The sequence below is a fragment of the Harpia harpyja genome, chromosome 1, assembly GCF_026419915.1.
Source record: "Harpia harpyja isolate bHarHar1 chromosome 1, bHarHar1 primary haplotype, whole genome shotgun sequence".
Lineage (NCBI taxonomy): Eukaryota > Metazoa > Chordata > Aves > Accipitriformes > Accipitridae > Harpia > Harpia harpyja.
In genome coordinates, this window is record NC_068940.1 from 15,153,652 (window position 1) to 15,181,280 (window position 27,629).

A 27,629-nucleotide genomic window follows, 5' to 3' on the forward strand; every position below is an offset into this window, starting at 1 on the left:
CTCTGAGCCATTTGCCCCGCAATGCCCTGGGAGCGCGGGAGCAGAAGGTGCGCTCCCCTCAGGCCGCCATGTTGGTACCTGCCCACAGGGACCTTCCCGCCCCTGCCGGAAGCCTCCGCGGCGCCAGGGCTGCTGAGGGCTCCGTGGGGACGTTGTCCCCTTCCTCCCCTGGAAGCCGGCGAGGCTCCCTGCGGGGCGGGGAAAACGGCATCCACCTCCCCCCGCTGTGGGGGCGGGGAGCGGCGCCGGGCGGACTACAGCTCCCGAAGGGCTGCGGGCACCGAGGTGCCGGCGGCCTCGCTTCCTGCCCCGGGCTCACCTCGCCTCACGGGCCGGCGGCGGCGGGAGCCGATGGAGGGCGCCGAGGAGGAGCCGCTGGTGCAGTGCCCCGTGTGCCAGCGGGAGCTGCTGGCCGCGCACATCAACTCGCACCTGGACCGGTGCTTGGAGGCCGAGGAAGGCGAGGCGGAGCCAGGCTCGTCGCCTTCCTGCAAGCGGCCGCGCCTCGCCGCCGCCCCGCCGGGGAGCCAGCCGGCGGGGGAGCCGGAGGAGGCCCGCCCGGCCGCCGCCCCCCCCGTCTTCTCCCTCTTCCACAAGGGCCGCGGCGGCGGGCAGAGCCCGGGAGCCCCCGGCAGGAGGAGCGGGGCGGGGCGGGAGGAGGCCGCTGCGAAGCCGGAGGACGGAGGCTCGGCGGCGGGCAGCGGGGCGAGCCTGGCGCGGAAGCTGGAGGGGAAGCCGCTGGCCGAGCAGCTGCGGCCGGACACGCTGGGGGATTACGTGGGGCAGGAGCGGGTGCTGGGGGCGCAGACCCTGCTGCGGTCCCTGCTGGAGTCCCACGAAATCCCCTCACTCATCCTCTGGGGGCCACCGGGCTGCGGCAAGGTGAGTGGCGCCGCCGGGCCCCGCCGCCGCTCCCGGGCCCCGCCGCCGCTCCCGGGCCCGGCGGGGCGGCGATTAGCGGCCAGCCACAGCTTCGCACCGTGCAGCCGGGGGGTCGATGTTGGGGCCCTTCCTTTTCGGTTTCACGTGGCTTTCGAGGCTGATGAACTGAAAGGGTGGGACCTGTTTATTTTCGAACTCCCTCTGTTTCCTCTGCCTTCTTGGGTTCTTCAGTAATGCCTTTATGTTGGCTGATGCCCACTCGTTTTCACTTAGATTACGAAAACACAACCTGCCTCCTGAATAAAATAGAAATGGTTCGCCCCCACCAGCCCTACGCCCCGCAGCTTGCACTTTGGTTACAGAGGCCCCTGTTGGTTTCAGATAATTCAGATTTTGTAAACTCCAAACCACCTGTGTTTTAGGTAATGGCTGAGAAGCTTAAAAACAGCAACAAAACAGAATCCGTAAAAATACCTAGGATACCATCAGATTACTACAGCACAGTTTGCGAGTGCGGGGTTTGCTTTAGCCCACAAATTCTAGCCCCTGACAGAAGGCAGCTCTGGTGCAGAAGGGACCTAGCATTGTGGCCAGGCACACAGTGCCAGGCACTCACCCAAACAAACACTCTGAAACCGATGGGTCTTAACAGGATCTGACTGCTGCATGTTCTTTGTTCTGCTTCTTTTAAGATACCAGGGGCAGACCGTGGTGAATCCCAAAAAGCACTGTAATTACAGCACAGCAGTGAAAGGATCCACAGCTGTAGTGAGGGAAGGACCAAATGAATGCCTCAGGTGTGGTCAGGAGAGAGCACTCAAAGATCTTGCCTTCATTTTGTCCTTTTTCTCTCTATTTCAGATTGGGGGGGGGAGCAGGGGGGAAGCTAAGCAAGCAAAATACATGGTTATCTGTGTCAGTCTAATGTGTGCACAGTGCTAAGTTTTGCATATTATATATAGATAGATGCCTTGGCTATGTGTGAGAGCATGTGTGGGAAATCTGGAATAGGGAAAATAATGACTAATGAATTAATGCTTGCAGAGCAGTTAAGGACAAAGGAGCAGCTTGCTCCTAGCATACTTACTTGAAGATAAAAAGAGACTTCATGTGAATGGTATTTGAATAATAATGCCAGTTAATCACAGTTAATAAGGAGCAGGTATGAGAATAATTGATAGATGAATACTGTAATCAATGATGCAACAGGTTGTTTAGGCTAGATAACATACACCTGAAAAGAACCAGCTGGTGAACTTAAATAATTGCCACTTTCTTTAAAATAGCAAGGTAATATCAGAAAGAGAGAGAGTGCTCAGAGGAGATGAGGTAAAGAAGGGCTATTTCTAAAAAAATCATTAAAGGGGAGGTGGATTGCCTGAAGCAGGATGGCCAGAGAGAGAAGTGGAATTGAATTCTTTAATAAATGGGGTCTACCTTATTGAATGAGTAACACATTCAGGGGTCTGCTTCTATATTTATTCATACTCTTCTGCCTTTGATTTCTTGTTATCTGTGTCAATGGTGTCTGCTTGCTGTTTCTTGAAGCCCATTTTCTTTGGAAAAAAAATGCTGTTACAAATACAGTGGTAAGAGAGCAAAGGCCACATACAGTCTCTGAAAATTAGAACTTAGTTCAGTGGCCTTTGGGTTGTGATCTGATGAACCCACCTTTTTTTGGCTATGGAAATGCTTTTTCATGACCTTGTGACAGCTTATGCTTGTGTTTCAGGTTGTCTTTAGGAACCTTCTGTGGTACTAAGACCATCTTTGAATAATGGGTGATCTGTTTCATGCCTATAATAATGCAGTTTTCACTCTCCTTTCTCGTGACCCGTCTTCCTCACCCTTTTGCCTTATGTGGAGTTGTATTTAGTAAGCTTGCTGCTCACAGAGTTTAAATTCTGCTGCTCATCAGTCATCTGACTTGCATCAAGACCGTGAATTTTGCCCCATCAAGGAACAGTTCCACAATTTACCTGTTACATTTTCTCTCTTCAGGTACTTAAGCTGTTGGGTAGCTCATCTCCTTTCTAGGTTATTCCTTCTCAGCAAACAGTTTTGAGGCTACATGCTTTCAGCTGCCTCTTGATGGGCCATCCATTACTGGCTGAACGAGAAATTCCTACTGCAAAAAGTTGAACTTTTCCCTTCACCCATGCTTATCAATATTTCTAGGATGGTGCTAGAGTATAGTTTCATCTCAGGCCTTCTTCCCCATAAATCATATTGTCTGTCTCAGGTAAATGGCTGAAAATTCTACCCTTTAATTGGATATTTTTTATTAAATTCCTGTCTTTACAGATTTAACATGCAAGGGAAAATAGTCTCCCTAAAGATGGAAAAAGAAGTCTATGGTTGCCTGCCTGCCTGCCTCATTCACTTATTATTTGGGTTGTATGTATATAACATGTCTAGGAAAACATTTCACGAGGAAGTAACCTGAAACAGGTGGAGGATGGACAGATGAAAAGGAAGCCTATTTCTCTTTCTATGTGAAGAATCATATAACTTAGTGCTTGAGACTTGAAAGATCTTGTGAAGGAGAAATAAGTATTCTCACTGCCTCGTGACCTGGTTGGACTGATAATCAAAAATGTCTGTTAAATACAGTCTTTTTCAGTGGGAAAAATGTTAAGAAATAATTATGTGTTAAGTAGCTTCAAATGTAACAAGCCCATATGCTAAGCTCTGCCCATCAAAGAAAATAGCCTTAGATTAGAGGGTGGGTGCTAAAATAGGAGTATAATTAGATATGTTGGTCTAAATTCAGAAGTGCTGTGTAAGATCGTCATAGACTCCTTAAAACTCTTCACGTTCCTGCTACCTATGGAATCTGGTTATTGCAGCCCATCTATGTTTTATTCCGTTTCTACAGCCAAATGCCACTCTAACTGATACTTCTTTTGAAAAGGGTAGAGCAGGACTAGGTAAAAAGAAACAAAAAAAACCCCAACTGGAGGTGGAATTAATCCTTGGGGCCAAATTTCAAATTAGTTTATGTATTATTTATCAATCTGGACATTTATGAGAAGTAGTAGTACAACAGACTTTTTCTAAGCAAGAAGAGAATAATCTTGGCTATTAAACTGCTATAAATGCAGTATTTCATATTGTAGGTCAAGAGTACTTTTGGAGAACTTTTATCATGAAAGTAATAAAGCTAGGTACATGAGTAAAAATACATGTGCTTTGTACTGCTCTGCCCAAGTTGACTTTAGCCTCAGCTGCACTTGAATATTCAAGAAAGCACAATCAAAATTGAAAAGGCAAAATCAGGGTACTTCTGTTGTGAGTTTATGTTCTTCTGAGTTTCCATCTGTATCGAGTCTTCTTATTTTAAGGGAGCGTGATCTTTGTACTTTTGTCATCCTAATTTCTTAGGAAGCCATGGTACTCTAGGTGAAGAGGCTTTGACTCTGTTTTTGTTTTTACTTTTGTCACTATTAAGTGTTGAACACACAAACATATTTTCTGCTTTTAAGAAACTGACCAGACACAGGCCAAAGGAAGAAACACTGCCTCAAAGAGATGCCGTGGTTATTAACTTAGGAACAGTTAGCTTGTTCATCCTGACTATGCAAATTTTTAAAAGCCTGTATGAATCCTAGTGTAATCCGAGTAGCCATACTGTGATTTATGACACCTTAATGCAGGGATTTAGATTTTTGCTTGTCTGCCATGGAGCACCAATTTTAGTAAAGAGTTAGCGGGGGGACACAGCGTAACTTGAGCACTGAATAATTTTGCTGCCACAGATATGGTTTAAGCCTTATAAACCTGAACATTCCGTATTTAAATACGGTAAACATTCCCTCTTACGTTTGTTGTTTAACAAGGAAAAATGTAGGCAGCAAATGTCTGGAACCTGCTCCCTACAAAAGATAAGACAAAGAACACTCACGCATGATTTTCTGGGGTCCATATCTGCAATGTAGTACTAAGGTAAAATACGCCGTGTTGATAAGAGTGCATAAAATTAAAAACCCCAGTAAGTGGTCTTTGAAGTTTCTATCAAATCTCCATTGAGTTTGTATTTATTTCTAGGACTCCCTCGTATTTCTTTTCTTTGTTTTTATTCAAGACTTCGCTATATGAGACATTGAAACGCAGACAGCAAGTCCAAGTTACATATTTTGCTCCCCGCATATTTATCATCCCTTCCTTCCAGCATTTCCCATTTTACTAATTCAAGTGATTACCTAAATGGCTATTTGATTACTTGAGTGTATTTCATCTTCTCTTATTCATACTGCTTGGGGCCTGATTTGAACCATTTGAAGTAATGAGTTCTTCTGATTGATTACCGTTAGATTTTTAACTGAAAATGCATGATTTTACAGTAGCGTAGAGTGAAAGTCCAGAACAACTCTGAAAAATTGGTTAGTCTTTGCAGTTGCCTGGGAGAAGTCTTCAAATACAGTGTGCTTCGTTTTGCTTATCCCAGTCTAAATCAGGAATAACTTAGGGTAGCTCTCTAGGAAGAGGAAACCGGAAGAGAAAATACAATTGTATTTGTAAAGCAGTTGGAATATAAGGAGACAAATCTGGATGCAGCAAATGGAGGCACAGCTCCATTTCAGTAAATATTATGCAATGACCTTGCATCTGTTTATGTTTGGTTGGACTTGGATTCTGGAAGTGCTGTAAACGACATGCTGTGGCTGTTGTTCAGTGACACCTTACTCCTCCAGTAGTCTCACAGTAGGCTATTTGGGGTATGAGGAACCAAACAAGATGGGTAAGAATAGCATCTGCCCTTATATAAATGCCAACTGCTGCCACTTTTGATTGTGTTTATAGACAGTGTCCCTGGGCCACGTTCATCTGCTATCCTGCCAGTTTCCTTTAGACACAGCCTGGCTCATCTCCTGTGACGCAGTGTGGTAGCTTGGGGTCAGCTCAGCAGTGTTGGCTAGGACAGACCCCAGCTTCTTAAGCTACATCCCAGGCAACTGCTCCCTTGGCTGGCATCCAAGGATGCTGGCACTGTTGGTGTCTCACTCAAGGCAGTGAAACAGAGCGTGGCCTTTCCTGACTGCTTGTCAACCACAGTATGGCCCTGCTGCCCTCAAAGGGAGCGTTGAGGGTAAGGAGAGGCTGTTGATGGCAACACCGTGTAAGTGAAGATATGGAAATCCTGGCCAGAATAAAGGAAGAGGCAAAAATACAGGGAAAGTTATAGTCAGAGGGCAGCAGAAAAACACAGGATGCCAGTTCAGAACTCTGGTAACATAGTTTAGACCCTGCAAGTCTATAGGTGTAGCTAGCATGTTGGGCTTGTGTTTTGCACTAGGCTGTCAGTTTTTTGTCATCCCTGCCGCAAACATAATTCACATCATGGTTTGCTCTGGAACAAAGCAGCAAAGTCACTTGATGGGGAGGCCTAGATGCCAACTAGATTATCCCTGCTCAGGAATAATCCATGCTGCGCTGCAGTCTATATACCAGTGCAGATCTGTGCCAGATCTGCTTTGGCCACTTAAACGTGGTCTAGCAGACCATACAACCTTCCAGACTTGTTTCAAGAAGTACATATGTTGGAAGGGCCCATTCAGGTGCAAGGAGAGCTCTTGCACTGGTGTGTTCCTATAAAGTGTAGCATGAATGTCAGCTCCTCATGAAAAGGCTGTGAGAGATGAAAAGGGTTGTGAGGCTGGAACAGGACGACTGTGAGCTGTTCTGCACACCTTGCAGGAGCTCTCTGACATGACTGCTGAACACAGTATAGATGTAACCCGAGAGACCATGTGTTTTCTGTGACTGACATCTACAATGGCTGTTTTGCTAAATTTATGCAATTTAAGAATGAGTAAGGAAAGTCTCCATGAACAGGCAACCATAGGCAGATCCCTAAACAAGGACTACCTGATCTTCCACAAGAGTGAGGTAAGAATGACCTTAGGTTTCACAATCAACTTCTTGACTGGAGTCTTCTTGACTATGACCTGACCATATATGCTAATCTCTTCCCAAATTTTTCAGTTCCACTTTCTGAAGAGAGCTAGGCAGTACCACTCTATTCCTGGAAGGGCCTTTAGTGAGCTAATGCAGTGGGCATAGTTTAATGGCCTGGTAAAGACGTGCAAAAATGAAAAGACCGCGTTACTTCTAAGCGAGTAATGTTAGTCATTGAACATCAGCATCAATAGGACAGGCTTAATTTGTACTTTTTACTGTTTTCTTCCAGCCATGGGTGTGAGGTCGCATTGACTAGTGGCAGCACAGAACAGGGAAATAGGTTATACTCAGAGTTGCCCAGTCAAGGAAACTTGCGTATATACAGAAAATTCTTGTCTCCTAGTACAAACATCTAACTAACCAAAACGGCAAATGTGATTGACTTATCTGCTCTGACAGTGAGAGGGGTATGTGGAGGCAAGCACACTTTGTGGGTTACTTTTATTTCATCCATAACTTGTATCAAAGCCTGGAAGAACTGGTAGCATAGTTGCTGGGAGTGGGCTTGTTTGGCCGATTTTTTGGTTGGTTGGTGAGTTTTTGTAAGTCTTGGATGGTTGCAGCCTCTGGGAAAGGATATTCTCATTTGGACTGACATGAAGAAATTTGCAGGATGGTGGAGCAGAGTTTCGGTAGTTAAGTGTTTGTTCTGTGTGTAATGGATCTGGAAATAACTGACCACAGGCTTAAGTTGAAGTGTTATTCATTAGTGAGTAATGGTTCATGAGTTTCTTGGTAGATATGTTTCCACGTTTCAGAACAGCTCCTTATGATAGCACTTTTTTAGCCTGTCTAAACAGATAAGTCAGTAAGGTCTTGTAATTTTCAGCATAAAACTTGAGATGATAGGTGTGAAATTGGACAGTTTGGTGGGATAATGGAAGAGAATTGAGAATGATTTCTGGAAGGGGCAAGGACATCACGCTATGAGCTTTGTAAGGTGTCATTTTTAGTGAAGTTAGCAAAAGGTTAGTTTGTAGGATCACTCCTATTCTCATTGATATAAATACCAGTTAGTTTACAGGAAACAATACTTCTCCTCTTCCCCGTAAGGAAAAAACATGATCTAAAGAAGAAACACCTGTATAATAAAAGGAGCGGAACATTAACTTGTTCAGATTTCCACTTCCTGCTTGTTATGCTGGTTCCGATATGGATGTATTCGTTCATATGAAATTGCAATGTCAGTGTCACTATTTTAAAAGACTTTTTTTCTAATGTAACAATCAAACCTACTTCAAAATTTATTTCAGATGATGAAGGATATTCAGTGTGTTTTCTTCTGCCTTATTCCATATTGGATTTTTAATTTTCTTCTTATCCCTCAAATACATTGCCCCTGAATTTAGTGAGAGAAGCTAGGGGTTTAGCATACTAGTTGCAGTTCTGTGCTAGTGCCTTCAAACTTCAGCTACCCTGCTAAAGTTAAGTCTCCACTGGGTTATATGTTCCCTGGGTTGTAACCTGATAGTAACAAAGAGGGAGAAAACAGTGTGGCGTGTTACTGACTTTTGCTTGAGATGGTAGGAGAAAAAACAGTGTAAAAAAAATTGAGCTCATGGGAAATAACAGGCTTTCAGAGGAACAGAGAAAGTTTGTCCTGTATGTGATGGGCAGTTTGACTTGCTAAATGATTGTGCAGAACAGAAGGAAGAGGCCACGAACATGCCTGTCCATGTCAAGTACTGCTTTTGAAAGGCAATGTATGTTATTCTTATTACAAACTTTGTTGACTCAGAGGTAGGCAGAGCGGAAGAGGTACATGCTGGTTGAGAGCTGTGCAGCATTTTTCAAATAGATTCTTGGTCTAATGGTAACTTTCAAACAAATTTCTTTGTAATTTTTTTTCCTAAATTACGGGTAGAAATATGAACTCCTGTGTGTGTGTTTAAAAATAATTCCTCACTGTTCTGGTTTTTTTTTAAACAACAAAACTATCTGTGACGTGGTGATTGAGGGCCAGGGTGCAGTATGAGCTACCAGTTCAAGTAGAGCTACAAGAAGAATGTCCCCTTGATTCCCCTCTGCCAATTTTAGAGAAGGAAGAGGTACATTCTTCCTTTTTCATCCGCACAATTGATGTATTGGGGGCTTTCATGCATTCAGTGATTTTTTTTTTTTTTTTTTTTTTTTTTTTTTAAGGCATGAGTACATCCTCTGAAGGTACATTATGAATCAAGGCCCTTTTGTAAGGAAACACCAACTTTGGTTTTATTTTGTTAGCTTAGTTTCAAAGATAGTTTCACTTTTGGTTTTCCAGATCTTCCTGATTTCTGTAGGGTTTGCTGCAAGCACTTTCCAGCATGTCTTTCCAGTCTTGTCTTCTGCAGTGGTACAAAGAGGGGAGGGGCTGCTGCTCTGAGCTCCAGGGGGTGAGAGAGGATCTGACATAGGATGATGGGAGTCTTGTATCAGGGTGTGAAATGACACCTCTTCTGAAGACAATCAGGAAGCCCTTACTAAAGCTAAAGCAAGAATAAATAGTGATACATCCTCCTGCTTAGCCTCCCCTTTCCTATCTTGGGCTGGTTGCCATTTCAGGGATGAGGAGATCCATTAAAGAGACAGAGCAGTGCTGCAACTGCACTGGTAGCTATGTGGTAGGTGGTTGCTTCTGCAGGCTCCCTGCAAGAGGATCAGGTTGGCAGCACCTGCTGCCTTAACCTCAGTACTTGGAATATCTTCTGAAGCAGTTTTGTTGGCACCTGTCCTCATCTGCTGAGGCTCTTCAGTTTCCTTGGGCTCCTTCTTTAATAGAAAAGTGAGCTCAATGGGAGAATCACCTGTTTTTCTCGAGCTGTATTTTCAAATAGGCATACACTCAGCTTGGGACATGCAGATACACCTGCCTTTACTAAGGGTTGTGAAGGAAAGTCTGAAAATTATGCCTGTGATGTGTTCAGGTGTAGTAAATCTGCCTGGGAGGTAGTACTGGAGGTCGCTTTTGTGCTTTGGCAGGCTCAGTGAAATTCCCTATAAATAAATTTGGATTTGAAGGAGTTGTCTATAAGGAAAGAAGAGCAACATAGTTGCTCGTTAAAACCAGCCAACAGTTTGTTCAGTCAGCTGCCTTTTACTTCTCTGGGCCAGTATTTGATTACTGTTGACTATTTAGATTTAGAGAGTTACATTTTCTTAAGTATATGTAAAATTTTTCAGTACTAACATTCTCATGCTTTTGTAGAGAACTGCTGTCTGATCCAATTTCATTTTTATGTGCACTGGAAATAGAACAGGCTTTAATTAACAACATTGTAGCTTTTTATTTCTTAAATGTGGTTGCACTGTAAACTATTCTGCGGGTATCTTGGGGTAGTCCAGCTCTTTATCCATTAACATACTCTACAAAATAACTGCACAGCAAGTTGCAGTCAGCCCATCTTGGGTGACAGGAATGTATTTGGTGAAGACTTCTTCTTCCGTGGTAAAGGAGACAGCTGTCATTGCTAGCCTTTTCAGTATTGATACTGAATAGGTCTGATATGTCAAAGTGCAGGCATTAGAAATGCAGTGGTGGAATTGGCAGGTACCTCCTGCAGGAAGTTTTTAAGTCTTCTGTGTGCTGGAATAGCATGAACTAAAATACCTTGCTCTATAAACTGTCAACACTGTCCCTATGTCCAGAATATATAGCTTTGTTCTTTACATATTTTCTTCAAATGAGTACTTTCTGGGTCCAAAACGATTTTTACAAAGCTTTCTCCTATTGCTGTTTCAGACTACACTGGCACACATCATAGCCAACAGCAGCAAAAAGAACGGCACGAGGTTTGTGACGCTGTCTGCCACAAGTGCCAAGACAAATGATGTTCGAGATGTCATCAGCCAAGCCCAGAGTGAAAAAAGACTCTTCAAGAGAAAAACCATTCTCTTTATTGATGAGATCCATCGTTTCAATAAATCTCAGCAGGTGTTGTACTACATTGCTTTTTGAAAAAAGCCTTTGCCAGCACTTCTGTAAAATTTCCCACGTTGCCTTAAGGTGATAGCTTACTTTCAGCTTTTGATTTTAATGTTAATGTTTTCAGTAGGTGAATTAGGGAGAAACATAAAAATTAAATTCCATAACTAACTTCCAGTCAATGTTTAATTATTGTGATTCAAAGATTTAAATAAAAGGCTGAGCTATATTTATAGTTGACTTACATGCTGGGCTTTATATGACGTTTTTCTGATATTTTATTTCTGCAAAGTCATGTTAGTAATGTTTGCTGCACACATCTTCATTTCAGCCTCCATCCTGGGGGGTAGCATTCTGCATTACCTTTAAAAAGGTCTGGAATGTGAATGTGCCTAGGGTGGGTGTGCGTTTAATGTTATCCCCTCTTCTCTGCGAGAAAAGAGAAAAATAAGGCATGGCATGGTACTTTGCGATAACACATTGCTGCAACCATCACTTGGGTAGTTTTTTCTTTTTTCTTTCGTAGGTATAAGTTTTCTTTAGTCATGCCATGGAAAGCTTGAATTCGGTACTACAAGTTACAGTTTTTATATGGAGCCATACTGCAATCTTCCTATAGTTTTCTGAGCCATCCTATAGGATTATGTAGGGAATTGTAGCCCTAAAGGTTGATTCGAAGAGTATTTAGAAGTAGCCTCACTGTTTATTATATTTGATAAGGCATTTTCATGATATAAACCAAAGTCACATAAATAAACTACAAATTTGCAGATTTTTGACACTTTCTTTTCAGCTGGTAGGGTCATTCTCAGTGCAAGCAAGGTGAACAGCCCATAACGTGCTGTGTGCATGAAATTAAATCATTTAGATAGCTGAGCAGATGAGCTGCCTTGTCAGTGAGGTTATTTGTCATATCAACAGGGAACCCAAAGACTCACAAGACACAAAAAACGTAGCCTACTCACATGGGATGTTTCAGGTTGTCGTTGATCGAGATCAGCTTTTTCTGCTTCCCTCCCATCCTCAGGACACTTTCCTTCCTCACGTCGAGTGTGGGACAGTGACCCTGATAGGAGCAACCACAGAAAACCCTTCCTTCCAAGTCAACGCTGCTCTTCTGAGCCGATGCCGGGTGATCGTCCTAGAGAAGCTCTCAGTTGAAGCAATGGAGGCGATTCTGATGCGGGCCGTCAGGTTCTTAGGGGTCCAGGTTTTGGGCCAGAGCAACCAGCACAGCAGCTCTGCGACTGGCAGCAGCAGCGAGAGCTCGGAGTGAGTACTTTATGGGCTGCAGGGTATTAACGCACGCAGCCCGAGGAATTGACTGCCTGCCAGGGAGAGAATGAAGCAGTTGGGGGGTGGGAATAGAAACCCTAGCCACTTCTGATAGTAAAGAAAAGAAGTGGCAGCGCATATGGCAGAGGTGGGGGGTGACAGGAGAGAGAGAATTCAAAGCACTGTCTCTCCATCCAAAACATAATCTCACCATCTGGATTAGGAGAGAGTTTTATACTTGGATCTGTAGTTCCTGATTCACCCTCCCAGGATATTTAAATCTGTTCTGCTGCTGAGGATTTTCTGTGGAAGCCTGTAACTGGGTCTTTGTCATGTTCTAACGTGTGTTACTTCTTGCTACTGGCTGTAAAAGCATCATGTTACCATTAAGTGGTGGATGGGGCATCCACTCTTAAATTAATTTGGAAGTGCCCGACAAAAGTTTGTTTTCTGAGAAATTTTTTTACAAAAGATCAGGGGGAATACTACTGTTCTTTAGTTGCAGGATAAGTGCTGTGATATGTTTTATGGTATGCTGTGGCAAGAGGGGGCTGTTGCTGTGAGGTGTTAACAGATTGTTTTAAGAGAGACTTTGTTTTTCTCTGCTCCTTGTTGTCCAAGCCAGATAGTCACATTAAACATTTGGGAGAGTTTTGGAAAAAACAAGGTCCAGATTTGTCCATAAGGGATGTTATCTGACTTCTGAAATGGCTAGCTGGCAAATAAGAATAATGCTTGGTACTGCGCTACTTTCTACAACTTTCTGCAACTTACTGTACTTCCTTCATGTTGAAGCTTGTCTGTACTCCTAGTAATTTACAGTGTATTGACATGGTGGTAATTGGGCAGGCACTCCGTATGAAATAAATGAGAGGGAATCCACTTTGTCCTTTAGCTTTGTCACTGAATATAAGCACTAAGAATCGCTAACCTGAACGCTGAGGTCAGGGCAGGGAAGGAAAGCTATTCCCTTTTTATTTTTAGGGTACCCTGCCTCATGGTTTACTCACTTGTAGCTTTTACATATTGTAGTAATGTGAATTTTAGAAAAGGGCAGTACTGCATGTCAGCCTTAACGTAATGGCACAGCTGTGGTGGTGGCTACACCCTGACTGGGGTTCGGAGACTTTCCTTTCTCTTCGGGATTAAAGTACAAGGCATAGTTTCAGCTGCAGTTGTTTGGGTTTGGGTTTCTCTAGACTCTCCGTATCTGTAACCTTCCGTTAGCTGATGATTTAAACAGCACGGTGTGGTGCTTCATCAAACTGAAAGAAGTCTGGCAGGCAGACTGAGAGACTAGTACAGTTTCAGAAATCTATCCATGGAGAGAGAGGGCCCCACTCCAATGGCTAATGTGGGAGCCAAGCATTTAAAAATAAAAATGGGATTCAGAATTTAAGAGTGTTTGGTGCAGTTGTGTGTTAAATCTTTCTTGTCTTTCCTGCTGCTATCTGGTTCTGGTCTGTAGTTGATACATCTTGTTGCTGATGAGTTTGGGTTTTTATAAGTCATCCTGTTCCTTCCTGTGGTTCCAGTTTTGGTCTCCTTGTTAATTCCTTTTTCTTGCTTCACTGTCCATACCGTTTCTGCTCCTTCATTTCCTTTCCACCTACTGCTCTGCAGGAGCAGCTGTGTCTCATCTTTTACCTCTTCACCTTCCTGCCTCTGTGAAGCAGGGCTGTCATTAGATGCAGGCAGATAAGTGTTCATGCTGTCCTGAGGAATAAATGAATGTCACCAATTACAGTTGAATTGGTTGTTCATTGTGCTTACCTTTGTTCCAGAGTTGGAAAAGGAGCTGTAAGGCTGCATGTCCCCAAATGTGGGGCATGCCCACTTTGAAAATGCTGCAGAGATCTAGCCAGAGGGCACAAGAGATGTGTACATTGAATTTTGGATTTCATTTCCCATGTGAGTCTCCCATCCCAAACCACGGAAGTGTAGTATGAAGTCCTGCATGTGCTGCTTGGCCTCAGTTTGTCAGATGGTCTTGGTATCACATCACTTGTCTTACATGATGGCTGGCCTAGATGAGAATGATGAGATCCTTGTGGTCTCTCCTATTACCTTGAGGAATAAGGTGAGGGTGAATCTTCCTTAGTCTCTACAGGCATCTTCTGTGCTTGACAAGAATGCAGCCATTGCTGAGTGATTCAATAGGTTTTATTGTCTCTGCACTCCATGCACATGCAGCAGGTATCAAAGGGAAAGTGTGCTCTACCCAAATCTGTTTCCTTAAATTTTCTTGGTGGCTTTTTCTTATCTTGCTTCCACCATTGCTGCAGGTTTCTGATAAGGGTAGGTCACCTGGCTTCTCTTTCATCCCACTGTGGCCTTTTATTGCTGTAAAGCTAAAATAGAACTAGCAGGAGGTGTTACCTACTTTGGTATCTTTTTCTTTGTTGTATCATCAGGCTCATAAAGCTTTTTTGGCAGTTTTTATATTAGTTACTGGATTTCTTTAGGATAAGATGTGCTTTGTGTTACATTTTCATCAACTTTACTGCCATCAAATTGTGCCTGTTAAAGCCTGCAGTAAATTAAGCTAAAAGATGGGGGAATATGAAAGGAAGAAACATACTCATGAAGAAAAAAAGTAAGGAGAAGTCAATGCTAAAGTTGTGTTATATTGCTGAAACTTTGCTTGTGCTTTCTGCAGTTTATGCTGTCTCAGTAATAGCACAAACTGTTCAGGTGTACACTGATACACTACATTTGTACTGTGTAAGTGATGGAGGAAATCAAATTCTTTTCTTGGCTTTTTATTTTTATCATTCAAGTGCTGCTTTCAGAGTGGTATCTCTAAAGTCAGACAGTAAACTGGATGGTGGATTAATATATTTGAAGTTAGATAGCACAGAAGGTGTACAGCTGCGGGAAATGAAAGGATCCCCAGTTTCCTGTTGGCAAGCCCAGACATCATGCAGTTCAGATTGTTAGGGGCTGTATTACAAGTACTGACAGGTTTTGAATTCACTGGTACGTCAATGACAATGTTGAAGATGGGCTTCCTTTGGGTCTTCAGTGTTCAATACCTTTTCAAAAATTATTCTCTTTTTGGAACATCCATCCAATTTCCTTGCAGGAAATAGAGTTGCTGGGAGGAGAGGTGACATTCAAAGACAATGCTGTAAGGCAGTGAGCAATATATACCATACTGCAGTATTTCAGGTGAAGAACTGTATTTGCCTGTAAAAGTGTTGCAGTCTGTCAAGGAGTGAATGTAGTGAGAATAATTGCACTGAGAAAGTAAGAAAGTATTGATTTATATGTGAAAGAAGCAATGGGTACTTTATCTCATGTTCTGCTCAATTATATTTAAATCTTTCATCATACAGGTTCTCTTTGCTTGGACTTCCTTATATTTACTCTCTAATATTGCTTAGACCCTCTTGTCATCAAACCCTCTTGGATCAAACACCGCGGTGTTGGACAGGTTTCATGGGTAGTTCATCATACGTTTCAGGTTGGTTCTTGGCACAAACTGCCTTGACAGTGTGGAGATAAGGAGGAATTGGAAGAAGGATTTATTATCCTGTAGTGGTAGTTTTCCATTCCTTAAGCTAGTATATCACCTTCAGCTCAGTGAGTGATGGGTCCTGGGGCTTGTTTATGTTTTTGTCTCCAAGTATCATCGGTTACAAGGTACCAACATTGAGCATTGGCATCCAGTGGGTGTTCAGTGTTAATTTTGGAGAGTGAAAAAAATACGAGGTTGCCCATCTGCAAGAAGATCAGGAGCTTGGGAAGAGATCAGAAAGCATGGGAGTTGCTCTGCCTTGCAGTTCTAGGGTGTGCAGAAGTTGGGTTAAGTGGAAGGGTGTAGGGCACTGAGCTTCTGAAGACAGGATGGGCTTAAAAATGTAACATACAGCGAGTGTCTTTTGGAAGTCAAGGTATTGGAATAATGGTCATCCTGATTTTGAAGTTAGGCTCCTTCCCAGTGAAGTTAAATCATAAAAGAAAAAAAAAAAAAGGAATTTTAAGATTTTAATTTCTCAGAAAAAATAACATTTTATGTTCAGAATAACTGAATTCAGTTGTTATTTTGAAATACTGAGTGTGAATGGAGCTGAGATTATGGAATAGGGAAGCATTATGTTATTTCTAATCAGTGATTTTCATCAATATGCTGTGCAAACAGCTTGTATGTGGAAATTTTCTCCATTTATTCTTGTTCTTTATCATGTCCTATATGTCGTGCTATTGTTGTAGACATGAACTGGATCAGCCTAATACATAATACATTATTTGGAGCAGAATTTCCATAACCAATATGTTGTAACTTGGATTTTACCATGGAAGTGGACAAGACCTTTGCTTGTAACTAGATTTTCCGTACTTCCTTGTGCATATTTGTTTCAATTCCTGTAATACTAATTACTTGTGTTGAGTCAACAGGGCGCTTGGAGTCCTGTAGTGAAACGGGAAGAGAAGAAGAGACAGGAATACAACTAAGCTTTCTTGCCCAGCTTCTAATTAGCAAATAAATGGCAAATGTGCTCTGAGGCCTCAACTTTGTTTGGGACAGACTGTCCTTAACTTCTTGCAAGTGTAGTAGCTGCCTTTTAGGGCTCTCAATGCTTCCCCTCCACTTGCAGTTGCTGAGTGTAGTTGTATCAGTGTGAGGAGGCCTCAAGCTCATGATGTTGTTTTCTGCAAACAGCAGGTAAAGAGCTTAGTCCTTGCAGGTGAAACCTTCTCTTCAGTCTGCCCTGCTGGTGTATCCAAAGTGTTTGCTCAGTGTGCAGCATATTTGTTTTTGTTCCCTGTTGATGGAGGTATTAGCAGCAGGATGTCTGTGTGTAGTGCCTGCTGGGTTTTTAAAAATAGCTTTTGCCTTCTTTACTGGCTTCTTTCATTGCATATAGAAAAATCTGTGTGTAGTGCTGAGGGGTGAACATTGCTCCCTGATTTTAAAGGAATTTGATGCATGAGATACTTGACTGAATAAGTCCCTGTGCTATGATATTCTTCTGCTTTCCCATTCAAACACAAAGATGGTGTTTGAAACACCTTGGAGAAAGTGTGGTTATTTTGGAGTGCAATTGTGTGCACGTGTTAATTTTTTTTTCCTAGCTTTATCAAATACATGAGAAATAAGGAGATGGGAATAAAAATGTGACGATATGCATATGTGTATATAGATAGATTTATTTTTCCCACAGGATGTGATTCCTGCTGCCTACTCTGCAGCATGGGTTATGGCCCTAGAAGACATTTGTCAGCCTTCACTTGAAGTGGTGTGGATTAAGATTGCAGCTCTACGAGTTTTTCCCTCTTACCTGTGGGCATGAGAGGGCTCAAATACTGACTGTTGAAGTTTTTCCAGCACCTACTGTCTCTTTCTTTTGTGTGACAAGTGCAAAGTTGCTTTGCAAGGAGATAGAGGAAGCATATAATGAAGATTAGTGGATATGTGTCTGGGAACCCTGGCGTTGCCTTTTCGTGCACCACTGCTAACGACAGCAATAAATCTTTCTGGTGAATGAAGTGCAGGGCTGTTGTGAATCCTTAATTATTTGGCACACAGGGGCTTCATAAGAAATTGCCTCTCGCGCCAAGCTTTGTACATTAATCCCTGCTGATACATGTCACTCTTGATTTTCAGTCCAGTTACTAGAAATGGCTAAGTTAGGGCCATTACTCAATGCCGTGCTTTAACTCCGCTAGCCGCTGTTTCCAAATCAAATCAATTGTACCCTCTGCCTGGCAAACACCTTAGCCATTACCTTGTCTACATAACTAAAGTTTGAGGGTCAAATCCTCAACAGTATGCATGTAAAATGTGCAGAGGCATGTTGGTTTGCATGTGCCCCAACAGTAGGGACAGTAGCCCAGCAGATGAAAAGCTGGAGAAAGAGCTTGAGGACTTTCCCAGATTTTTCATAGACACACTATGAGATCTCAGGAGATCCTTCACCCGCTGCTGCATTTCTCAACTCTTCCCATGTTGTTCATTTAGATTGTGTGTTCACTGGAATTTGGCCTTTTTCCTGTGTTCGTATAGTCCTGGCACACACTTAAGAGTAGTAGATGGCAAAAACAGTGACTTGCTTGCACTGGGATGCCTTTTGGTTCTAGTAAGGTATTTTTTGTACCCCAGTGACTAAGTTGTAATACCTGTTACCATTTAAAAAAAAGAACGTAGGATGCATATATGCTTTACAATGTAAACAGTCCTTCCAATTGTTGCTTTTTAAAGAACATCTGATAGCAGCTGTCATTGTTGGTAGTTAGTTCAAAGCCTTATGCTAATTACTTTATACGTCACTATATTCTCTCACATGCATTTGTATAGCTTCCAACCTTTTCAGTGTCCTTCCAACAAGGAGTTTGAAGTGCTAGCTGTGAAATGCTGATGGAGTAAAACCTTGTAAAGTTCAACTAGCTGTGCCAGATCTGTGCTCTGGCAAAACCCTAACCCTAGTTTCTATTGAACTTAATGAGATGAGGGAAAATAAGGGGGTTAAATAGATGAGAGCTCCTGCCATACCTTTTTCATGTGCAATTGTGTTTAACATGCACTGGGACAGGAGGAAGAAGGGTAGAGTCCCACAGTGTTCTCCCAGGCTCTGCATTGCTTAATCATGACAGAATGAGTTAAGAACAAAACTTAAACCCAGCTGCCTTGCGACAACGTTTGTAAAGAAATGCCATCTCTAGCAGAATATGCAAGGAGAGGAGCATGCTGGGGGCTAACAGTGTATGGTTATTCTGTTGCAGATTCCCAGTGTTCATAGAGGAGAAAGCTCTAAATACCCTAGCCTACCTTTGCGATGGTGATGCAAGGACTGGACTGAACGGACTCCAGTTAGCAGTTCAGGCCAGATTAGCAGTGGGGAAGACTACTCCTTTGAATATTACCAAAGGTGGTTCTGTAGATGGCATTGTGATAACAGAAGAGCATGTAAAGGAAGGGCTACAGCGATCTCACATCCTCTATGACCGAGCAGGTGAGTACCTGATACAGTTTCTGAGATGCAGCATTCTCAAGAGCTGAGCGCCACTATAATTTCTGTTTCTTCTCCCCCTTTCATACTAGCTGCTCTTGTGAAGCAGTGGTTGTACTGAAATTTGGCCTAAAAATTACTTTTCCTTTACAGTGTAGCAGGCTCACCTGGAAATTCCTTCTAAACAGGGTTTCCTCTTACTGCTTCGGAAGCACAGGTTAGCTAAAAGACATGTTTGCTGCCCTGCAAACAGTTGCATGGTGAAATTACTTGGTTTTTTAATTTTATTAGAATATTGTCTTCTGAGAGGGTTGCAATGTGAAGAGGGAGAATTAATTTGATGAGGAGATTTGTTCTTGGAGGGTTGGAAATCTTCCATTGCATTTCTACTCCTTTGAAAGTCTTGGAAGTGCTCACATTCACAACAATATGTTATGTGAAAACTTGAGCAGTTTGCTTTATTTTTAGAGTTGCTTATTAAGGTAATGAATTTTGTAGCTTGCTTAGGGCAGGTCACCTAAATCTAATTGCATTTAAGGCTTCCTAATGTGATAACCACTCTTGCTAAATTTGTGACTTGGCAATGTTAATCATCACAATAGTTGCCCACTATACCATTTTATGTGAGAGGGTTAAAAATCAGAGCATGAATATTAGGATTTGGTGAATCCCCCTTGAACACATATGCTAGTTCTTCAGCAATACTTGAATCACTGTGCAGTATAGTATCAAACGATTATGCCAAGCATTATTTGGAGAACAGACTGATTTTTGTTTTGCCACTGTTATCTGATATGCTCAATTACCTGTCACTACTCAAAACCTGTGATGAGAGATTTTTCGAGGTTGGTTGTAACATATATGCCTGCTTGCAGCCTTCTTGCTACAAAGAGGAAATGGTGGCTCATTGTCAGGAAAAAGTGAGCTGGGCAGATATTGATATGATGGCAGCTGAGAAGTAGAGGGTGGGTAGGGGGAGGGAGAAGACAAATTTTATAGTATCTATGGCAGGAAGAAATCATGTTTAGGAGGAAGTGGAAAATCTGACCAGTTTACTGGTGTGAGTCTCTTATGCCATTTAGGTCCCTTGTGTGTTTGCTGTCGCCTTGTGGCCACTGTCACACAGAACTCTTGGCTGTGTCCATTGCTCCCACCCCTGCTATGCCTACTTGCTCCGTTAAAGATGGCACAGAGCGCCTCTTCCTGAGGCTTGTGTCAAGTCTAGGTAGCATGTGTCAGCCCCTTCTCCGTGACAGAAATCCTTCTGAGTTCTGTGTAGGGCATTTTGTTTGAGAAGAGATTTTCAGAGAGGGGTGACAGCGGTGAAAATTCTGTTTTTCTTGATTGTATGAATGCCAAAGAGCCTGCCACAGATATTGTCACAGTAGCAGGTTGCACGAGTACATGCCTTTAAAAAATTTCTGTATTCTGTGGAGTAGTCTGTGTCTTGGTTGACCACTTTTGTCCATGGTAGAGATAGCTGTTTGTCCTTTTATGTACAAAGGGCTTCTGGATAGAGGCTACTATACAAATAAAGATATTTCTGTAGCATGTTTTAGCTAATACTTTTTGAATCACAGTTGTGGTGGTGGAATCTACAGTGCTCTAATATAAAGTTCTTCAGCCTTATAAAGTGGAGGGACATGATGCTGTCTAGTAATGCTAGCAGCAGCATACATTTGAGTGTAGTGTGTTCATATAGAAAGCGCCAAATACTTGATTAATGTTCAGAGTTGTGTAAATATCGAATTTTGGTTTTACGTAATTATTTATTTTTGGTCACCTTCTGCAAAATTTGCCAAATATATATAGTTGGGCATTCCTTTGTGTACTTTCACCAAGTAGTCTAGGAAGGAAATTATTCATAATCCAGTTGTTAGGCTATTGTTCTGATCTGTGTGCAGACATGTAAAGACAAGATCTTTGTGCAGATATTCCATGCATTTTAGCTGGAAGGACAAAGAAACAGCTCTAGTCAAATTTCACTGCCAACAACCACCTGCAACCCTTGCAGTGTGAGGGGAAACAAACTATTTAGTCATGTTTTAGCTTTTAATTGCAGTTTTTTAAATTCTGATTTTTGGAGAAAATGATGCAGCAACCAAATTAAAGTTTAACTGCAGATGGACAGCTAACAGATTTTTAACATAGAGTTGTATTGTCTCTTCTTCCTCTTATATATTGTGTCTCTCTGCTAACACTGATTCAATAGCAAATACCAAAGATAAATTTCAGAATAATTGCAGGATTTTGTCTCACTATCTATGTGGTAACATACATTCAGTTGTGGTAAAGACTGGGAATGTGTTAAGCTGAAGTTAATTTGTTCTGTAATCTGGAACATGGTTGTTCCTTCCTCTTCTGTGGAGGAGGAAAGAGAAGGTGTCTCACACCATAATGTTTTTTGCCAGCTTTATTGTTTTCTGCTGGACCGGAATGAGAAGTCTCTTTATCCATGCTGTTGCTCTAGTCTTTCTTCAAAGGCTGCCTTCTGCCCTTTATCAATGAGCAGTTGATGTTTACCTTTGCCTATAATAATGTGCAATGGGGACTATGTTTTTACTTTTGCCTGCTACCTTATAAATAGGGTTGCTTAAGAAGTCCAGATACTAATTATGGTCAGTGAATGAGGCCTTTTCCCTGTCTTCTACCAATAAGACTTTAGATAAATCAACATCTTAAATTAGCTGGAAAACTCTTCATGAGCGCGTAAAGCAATTTAAGGGCATAAATCAAGATTTATGTATCTGTATACATTAGACACTAGAAAATCCTGTCCTCCACAAAGTCTCTTGTGTAGTATCTTGTTTCTCTTCAGAAAGGTATTTGCCTTTGTGGGAACTGCACAGAGCAAATGTATTTTGATGCCAAAAGCTCTTTAGAGTTTTGATTTCAAGAGGCATCCAGGATGCAGAACAGCAGTGATAGATAAGTTGGCATGTGTCTGTCAACTGAATTGGTAAGGCCAAAATCTATATGTTGGCTAACCAGCCTGAGCGAGCTAATAAATAAAGGTTTATAAAAAATTTTCTCTGATTTTTTTTTTTTTTTAAACTGCTTCTGGTATCTCACATAGAATATATATAAACTGTATTTTTTAAAAAGAAACACAAAATCTCTTTGTCCAATGCGTGAAACTGCATTTAAAGTACAACTGCACAGTTTTTCTGAAGAAGTCCAAGTCTGGTGTATAAGTATTGTCATTATGTTGATGCCACAGTCACCAACATTAACTTTGTGAGGAAGAAGATAAAGGGAGAGAACTGTCCCTCTTCTCAGTCTGCGTACTCTGAAGTCCCCTGCAGGTATGTATCTGTAGTCCCAACCTATGTGCTGGATTCCTCTGCCTTTTCAGCTGGTATCCCCAAGTATGACACTTTACAGTAGCTCAAACAGTGTATAAAAGCACTTCAGCAAAAAAATCTGGGTGAGTGCAACCTCTGGAGATATTTAAAGGCCATCTTCCTTACTTGTAAGAGACCAAGAGACGCCTCTTCCAAGAGGATGATGCGAGTTCAGCTGTTTGGGTTTATTGCTACTAACTCAAGTGTTACGACAGAGCACGGACATGCTGTTTGTGTTGGCACAAGTGATGACTGCATACCACAGGGCTCTTTGTGTGGAGCGCTAGCAAAAATAGCTGTCTGCCGGCCTGCGTATGCCGGCAGCGCGTGTGTTGAATTCCCCACAGAACTGCACTCCAGCATGAGCAGCAAGGCAGAAGATGGACTCAGTTTCTGACATGGGAGGTGGAGGTCTTTCTGGCTTTGAAAGGAGCAATTGCAGCGGTATGGGGGCTTTGGTTTTCAAACTCATGCGTGCAGCCTTTTATTTTGCGGGGCCTACAAGTGACAGTGATGTGTTCTGATATGGCCCTCAGGCTGTAAATCCTTTTAGCCATAGGAAGAAGAGAAATATTAACAGATGGCTGTGCATGCAGCCAGTTGCCTTTGCAATACACAGTTAGCTGTGAGCCAAGGAATGCTAGGCACTTTAAAAAATAAAAAAAAGCAGATTGTGTGGAAAGTCTAACAATATTGCAGCACAATACCTTACAAGTTTGATTAAAAGAAATGCATATGAATCAAAACCAGCTGCACAGAGAAGAATTGCAAGCAGGAAGGGTGTCATTCAGTGTTTGTAATGTTGACCATCTGTTTTTAACTGTACCTCTAAAAGATCTGTGTTCTCCTTGGAGTCCATGTCTAATCTTACATTAAACTTTAATGTTTAAAAAAATTTTCGTGCAATTCATTCAGTCTTCACACTGCTTATTTAGTAGTCAGGCATTTTAGGGGGGTTTTGTGGGTTTTTTTTTTTTCTTTCAGCTGCTTACAGTTTTCAGGACCTTTCCAGCAATGCAGGTGTCCACAACTGAACTCAGCATTTCTTAGGGGTTTGCCAAGGTTGTGTGCTGCAATCCTGTTTCCTTCAGATGTGTAATGTGCCATCATTGTATATCCACAGCAACATTTCCTTTTTTTCCCTTTATAATACAGCAAACTCGTGTTTGAAATACTGGACACTTTGTTTTCAACTTTTAGTTGATGTGAAATTTCTTTTTCTAAAATATCACTAGTGTATAGTACTGGATTTCTCAGATTGTTCTGTTGTCTTTTCAGAGCCGTGTGTGTGTCCAAAAGCAATGGTCAGTGGTTTGTATGCCCTCATGCTTTACTCTTTGTCAGTTAGGAGATATTTATATAGTCTTCTTCCTAACTGCTTAAAATATCTGTAGTTTTTTTCTTTCGAAGGAAAGGTCATTAGGGTACCAAAACCAAATTGTTTGCCTTGCAATTTTTTTAAAAAAAAAAAAACAACCCTCCTTTTCATCTGCATTTGCTTAGTTACGCTTATGTAGTTAGTGGAATGATCCATGTGGCGAAGCACGAAGGTGTTGAAAACGTTAAAGAACACCATAATCACATATACATAAAAAGAACTTGAAAAAGCAGGTTATGTTTACCTGCTGTGATCTAGTAAAATATATTCTGTTCCCTTAAACGCATTTCACTTAATTTTCTCCTGACAGCTTTGTGTATCTCTTCTCCCCCATCCTAAATAGGAGAAGAACATTACAATTGCATCTCTGCCCTGCATAAGTCTATGAGAGGCTCAGATGAAAACGCTTCCCTTTACTGGCTTGCTCGAATGCTTGAAGGTGGTGAGGATCCACTCTATGTGGCGAGAAGGCTGGTGAGGTTTGCAAGTGAAGATATAGGTCAGTATTTGTAGTATTTCATGTTGGAATATTATGTTGAATGAAGATCTGCCAGGCTTCTGGTTTCCAAAAACTGGCATTTGAGTAAAAACCAACCCCAAAACTGCTATATGCAAAATAGGTACAAAATACTGAAATGTTCCACATCCAACAAAAACTTTGTATATGCAGATAGAGACCTACATGTGGTGTCATTGTGATGATTACCTATTGCAGGAGAAACAAAGCTTTTTGAGGTCAGGTTTTGGCAGTGTATTAATATGGATTCTTTTAAAGTCTGGTGATTGTATGTCACCAATAAACTTGTATGACCAAAAGTACGTATTTCAGGGATGTCTGGTTTTTTAATGACTGTGGAAGGTGAATGCCTACCCTGACTTGCAAATTTCAGACTTGATAGCTGGCTCCCTAGTTGTAAGACATCTTGATTGATGTACCCAAAGTAACAGATGCAGCAACACTTTTAGCACATACGTGGGGGGTGAAGAGTTATAAGATCTGGGGAAGCTATGTCTCTACAGCAATATTTCCTCATTTCTTTCTCACTTCCAAAAAGTAAGCAAATCATACACTGGCAGCTACTGCTCAGGCTGCCACCATGTGGCAACAAATTCAGACTGTAAATCATACCTATGATTAGACCTTTCTTTTTGGGGGGAGGACAGGAGGAGGAAGGCTGTTGTTGGAGGGAGTACATCTTATGTACAGTGAAGTATTGTACCAGAAGTTCCAAAATCTGAGGAAGCAACTTTGAAATGTGCATGGATAACCTTCCTTCTCACAGGAGGGTTAAAAAAAGAAAGAAAGAAAAAAAAGAGACCGTAACTAAAGTAAACTGACTTTAACCAGCTTTTATCTGATCCCTTTTGGTAGGGCTGGCAGATCCTCTGGCTTTAACACAAGCAGTTGCTGCTTATCAAGGCTGTCACTTTATTGGAATGCCAGAATGTGAGGTAAAGGCTTCATTAATTCACTGATTTGAAAGTACTGCAATTTGTAAAACCTAGTTGTAATTACAAAAAGAAATTGCAAGGACAAGACAAATGTAGTTACTTGTTCATTCAGCATGCCCCTTCTCTGATAAGTAAGAGACCATTGTAGCTCTTAAATAGATGCTGTAGTTTGAAATAAATTCCCTGCATATTTGTTGTTAAAATGTGGTATGTGAACTAATGTAATTTTGCTCTGTCCACTTTTTTTCTCTGTTATAAATAAAGCAATATATTCTGATGTTCTAAATTAGCTATTCTTTCCTAGTAGTGAAAATCATGAAGAATTGTGTTGCTGTAAAATAATAATATTCACATTGCAGCAGCCAGCAGAGGTCAGTTTAAAAACGTAATCCCTGTCATACTACACAAACAACCTGAATAACAGACCTTTTCCCAAAGAGCTTAAAAGTCATTTAACATTCTCCCTTTTCTTCTTTCCAGGTCATTCTAGCACAATGTGTAGTTTATTTTGCCAGAGCACCAAAGTCTATAGAGGTATACAGGGCATATAACAATGTCAAAGAATGTCTGAGAATGCACACAGGACCTCTGCCCCCTGTTCCGCTGCACCTGAGAAATGCCCCAACAAGGCTCATGAAGAACTTGGGCTATGGTAAAGGCTATAAATACAACCCCATGTACAAGGAACCTGTAGACCAGGACTATCTACCAGAAGAGTTGAAAGGAACAGACTTCTTCAAGGAACGAAAAACGTGATGGCCTTGCTCTGAATGGGTTTTGATTTTATGACTCGTGTATTTGTACTGGGATGGAAATTGCCCTTATAGTTTCAGCCATCTGTTACTGTGGTTGAAAGTATTAAGCCACTGAGCCTTTTAGATACTTTCTTATCCTTCTGGTTTTACTGCTGTTATTCTGAAGGTGTTTTGTAAAGAATTGCAGTTTAGGCAGTATAGAAATTAAAAAATAAGCTTTATCAGTATAGTGGTGTCACCCTCTGGTTCAAATGAAATGGAGAAACAATGAAAGACTTGTATTTCTGGCTCTTGCTGTGAGACAAGGAATATTACTGTGCTGCTTTTTAAAATCAATATCTATTTCAGATTTTGAGAATGTTTATTTTCTGGAAAAATAGTAAATTGTACCCCCCTGCTAAAATATGGTAAACAAAATATAATTACAGTGTAATTCTTGCATTTATGATGTTCCAGAGGCTAATTTTGTACAACAACATTTATTAAACCAATAAAGTTGTTAAAAATAGCATCTATGTATTTGTTTAAATATTCTTAGGACAGCAGTGTGGTTTTGAAAGTTTGAGGTTCCTTTAACTTTATCATCCCTACTTTCCAGACCAAGTTTAAATAATTTTGCAAGTAGAATAGTCATGAAAATAGCTGAATTATGTTAGGTTTTGAACTTGTATCACTTAAAAATTTTATTGTGTGATAATCTTTTGTGAAGTGCTTTTGGAAAGGAGATTACTGGTAGTGAAACACGCTCATGCATTTCCAGTTGTGCTTCAGGAATTCCATTAGCTTTGAATTGGAAGGCTGAGATACACAAATTGACTTACTGCTGTTATAATAGAAAGTTTGGCTTCCTCTTCCTACTGAAAACATAGCCACATCCAAGATTGCTGTTGACTGAACATTTCAGTAAGCAGAACATATGGTCATGGCAGTGTCCCTGATGTTGACAACATTCCTTCGCTTAAGTGCTGATTGTTTTTCTTCTCCTCAATCCTCCTTAAGTGTGCAGTGGTCCAGTGTGCTGAAAAGCCAGCAACTGCTAAAATCACGTATGACTCGTATGACTGTGTTAACTAGCAGTTGGGTAGCAGAAGAGGACTGTGTTTGGCTAGAATTACAGCAGATAATTAGCGAAGAAGATTTTCATTACTGAAATGCTGAGCAGCCACTGGGGCAACTGTCCACACTTGTCAAAGTGCAGTGGAGTAAACTGGCCACCAGTGATGGATGTCTGTCTTGGCTGAAAAGTACCACTGACACAGTAGCGCAGTGCGGTTCCAGCTGGATTTATTTGGTAACTGCTCAGGATTTGCTTGCTACATGCCCCATATGCCTTTGTTACTGTGTCTGTACTGGTTACCTGATGGACTGTGAGGATGCTGTCCTGATCCTGCTTAGTTTATGAAATGTGATGAGGTCAAAACTTAAAATGCTTTATGTATAGCTTCTGATCTTCTTTTGCTGTTCAACTAAGAATGCCATGTCCCTGTTAAAAGAAGGAGGTGGCTCTGCTGACTTCCCTGAGAGGTGTCGGAAGGTTACTAACTCTCCTCCAAAAGGACTATGTACCCCAGATTTTTTTTTTTTTTTTAATACTGTTGAATCATTTGTTTTTTCTGATGTGTTACATTTGCTGAACAGTGACTGGTGCTTCATTTCACATTTACAGTATTGCATTTAACATTTTTTAAAAACTTCTATTCAGCTACCTAATTCAGTTTGTAAATAAAT

The 27,629-nt window shown here is 41.6% G+C and overlaps 2 protein-coding genes across 2 annotated transcripts in view; one reads left to right on the forward strand and one right to left on the reverse strand.

Moving 5' to 3' along the window:
* Positions 1-11,833, reverse strand: part of MYLK4 (myosin light chain kinase family member 4) — an 84,298-nt gene extending 72,465 nt beyond the window's left edge. The window contains exon 1 of the mRNA XM_052780418.1: positions 11,710-11,833. Within this exon, the coding sequence (XP_052636378.1) occupies positions 11,710-11,765 (56 nt within the window). The 5' untranslated portion in view covers positions 11,766-11,833. The remainder of the gene's footprint in view (positions 1-11,709) is intronic.
* Positions 1-26,409, forward strand: WRNIP1 (WRN helicase interacting protein 1). Its single transcript, XM_052780385.1, has 7 exons — positions 1-882; positions 10,562-10,753; positions 11,772-12,016; positions 18,746-18,975; positions 24,038-24,193; positions 25,067-25,146; positions 25,627-26,409. The coding sequence occupies exons 1-7, from the start codon at positions 22-24 to the stop codon at positions 25,900-25,902; spliced, it is 2,040 nt and encodes a 679-aa protein (XP_052636345.1). The 5' UTR covers positions 1-21; the 3' UTR covers positions 25,903-26,409.
* The last annotated feature ends 1,220 nt before the right edge of the window (positions 26,410-27,629 follow it).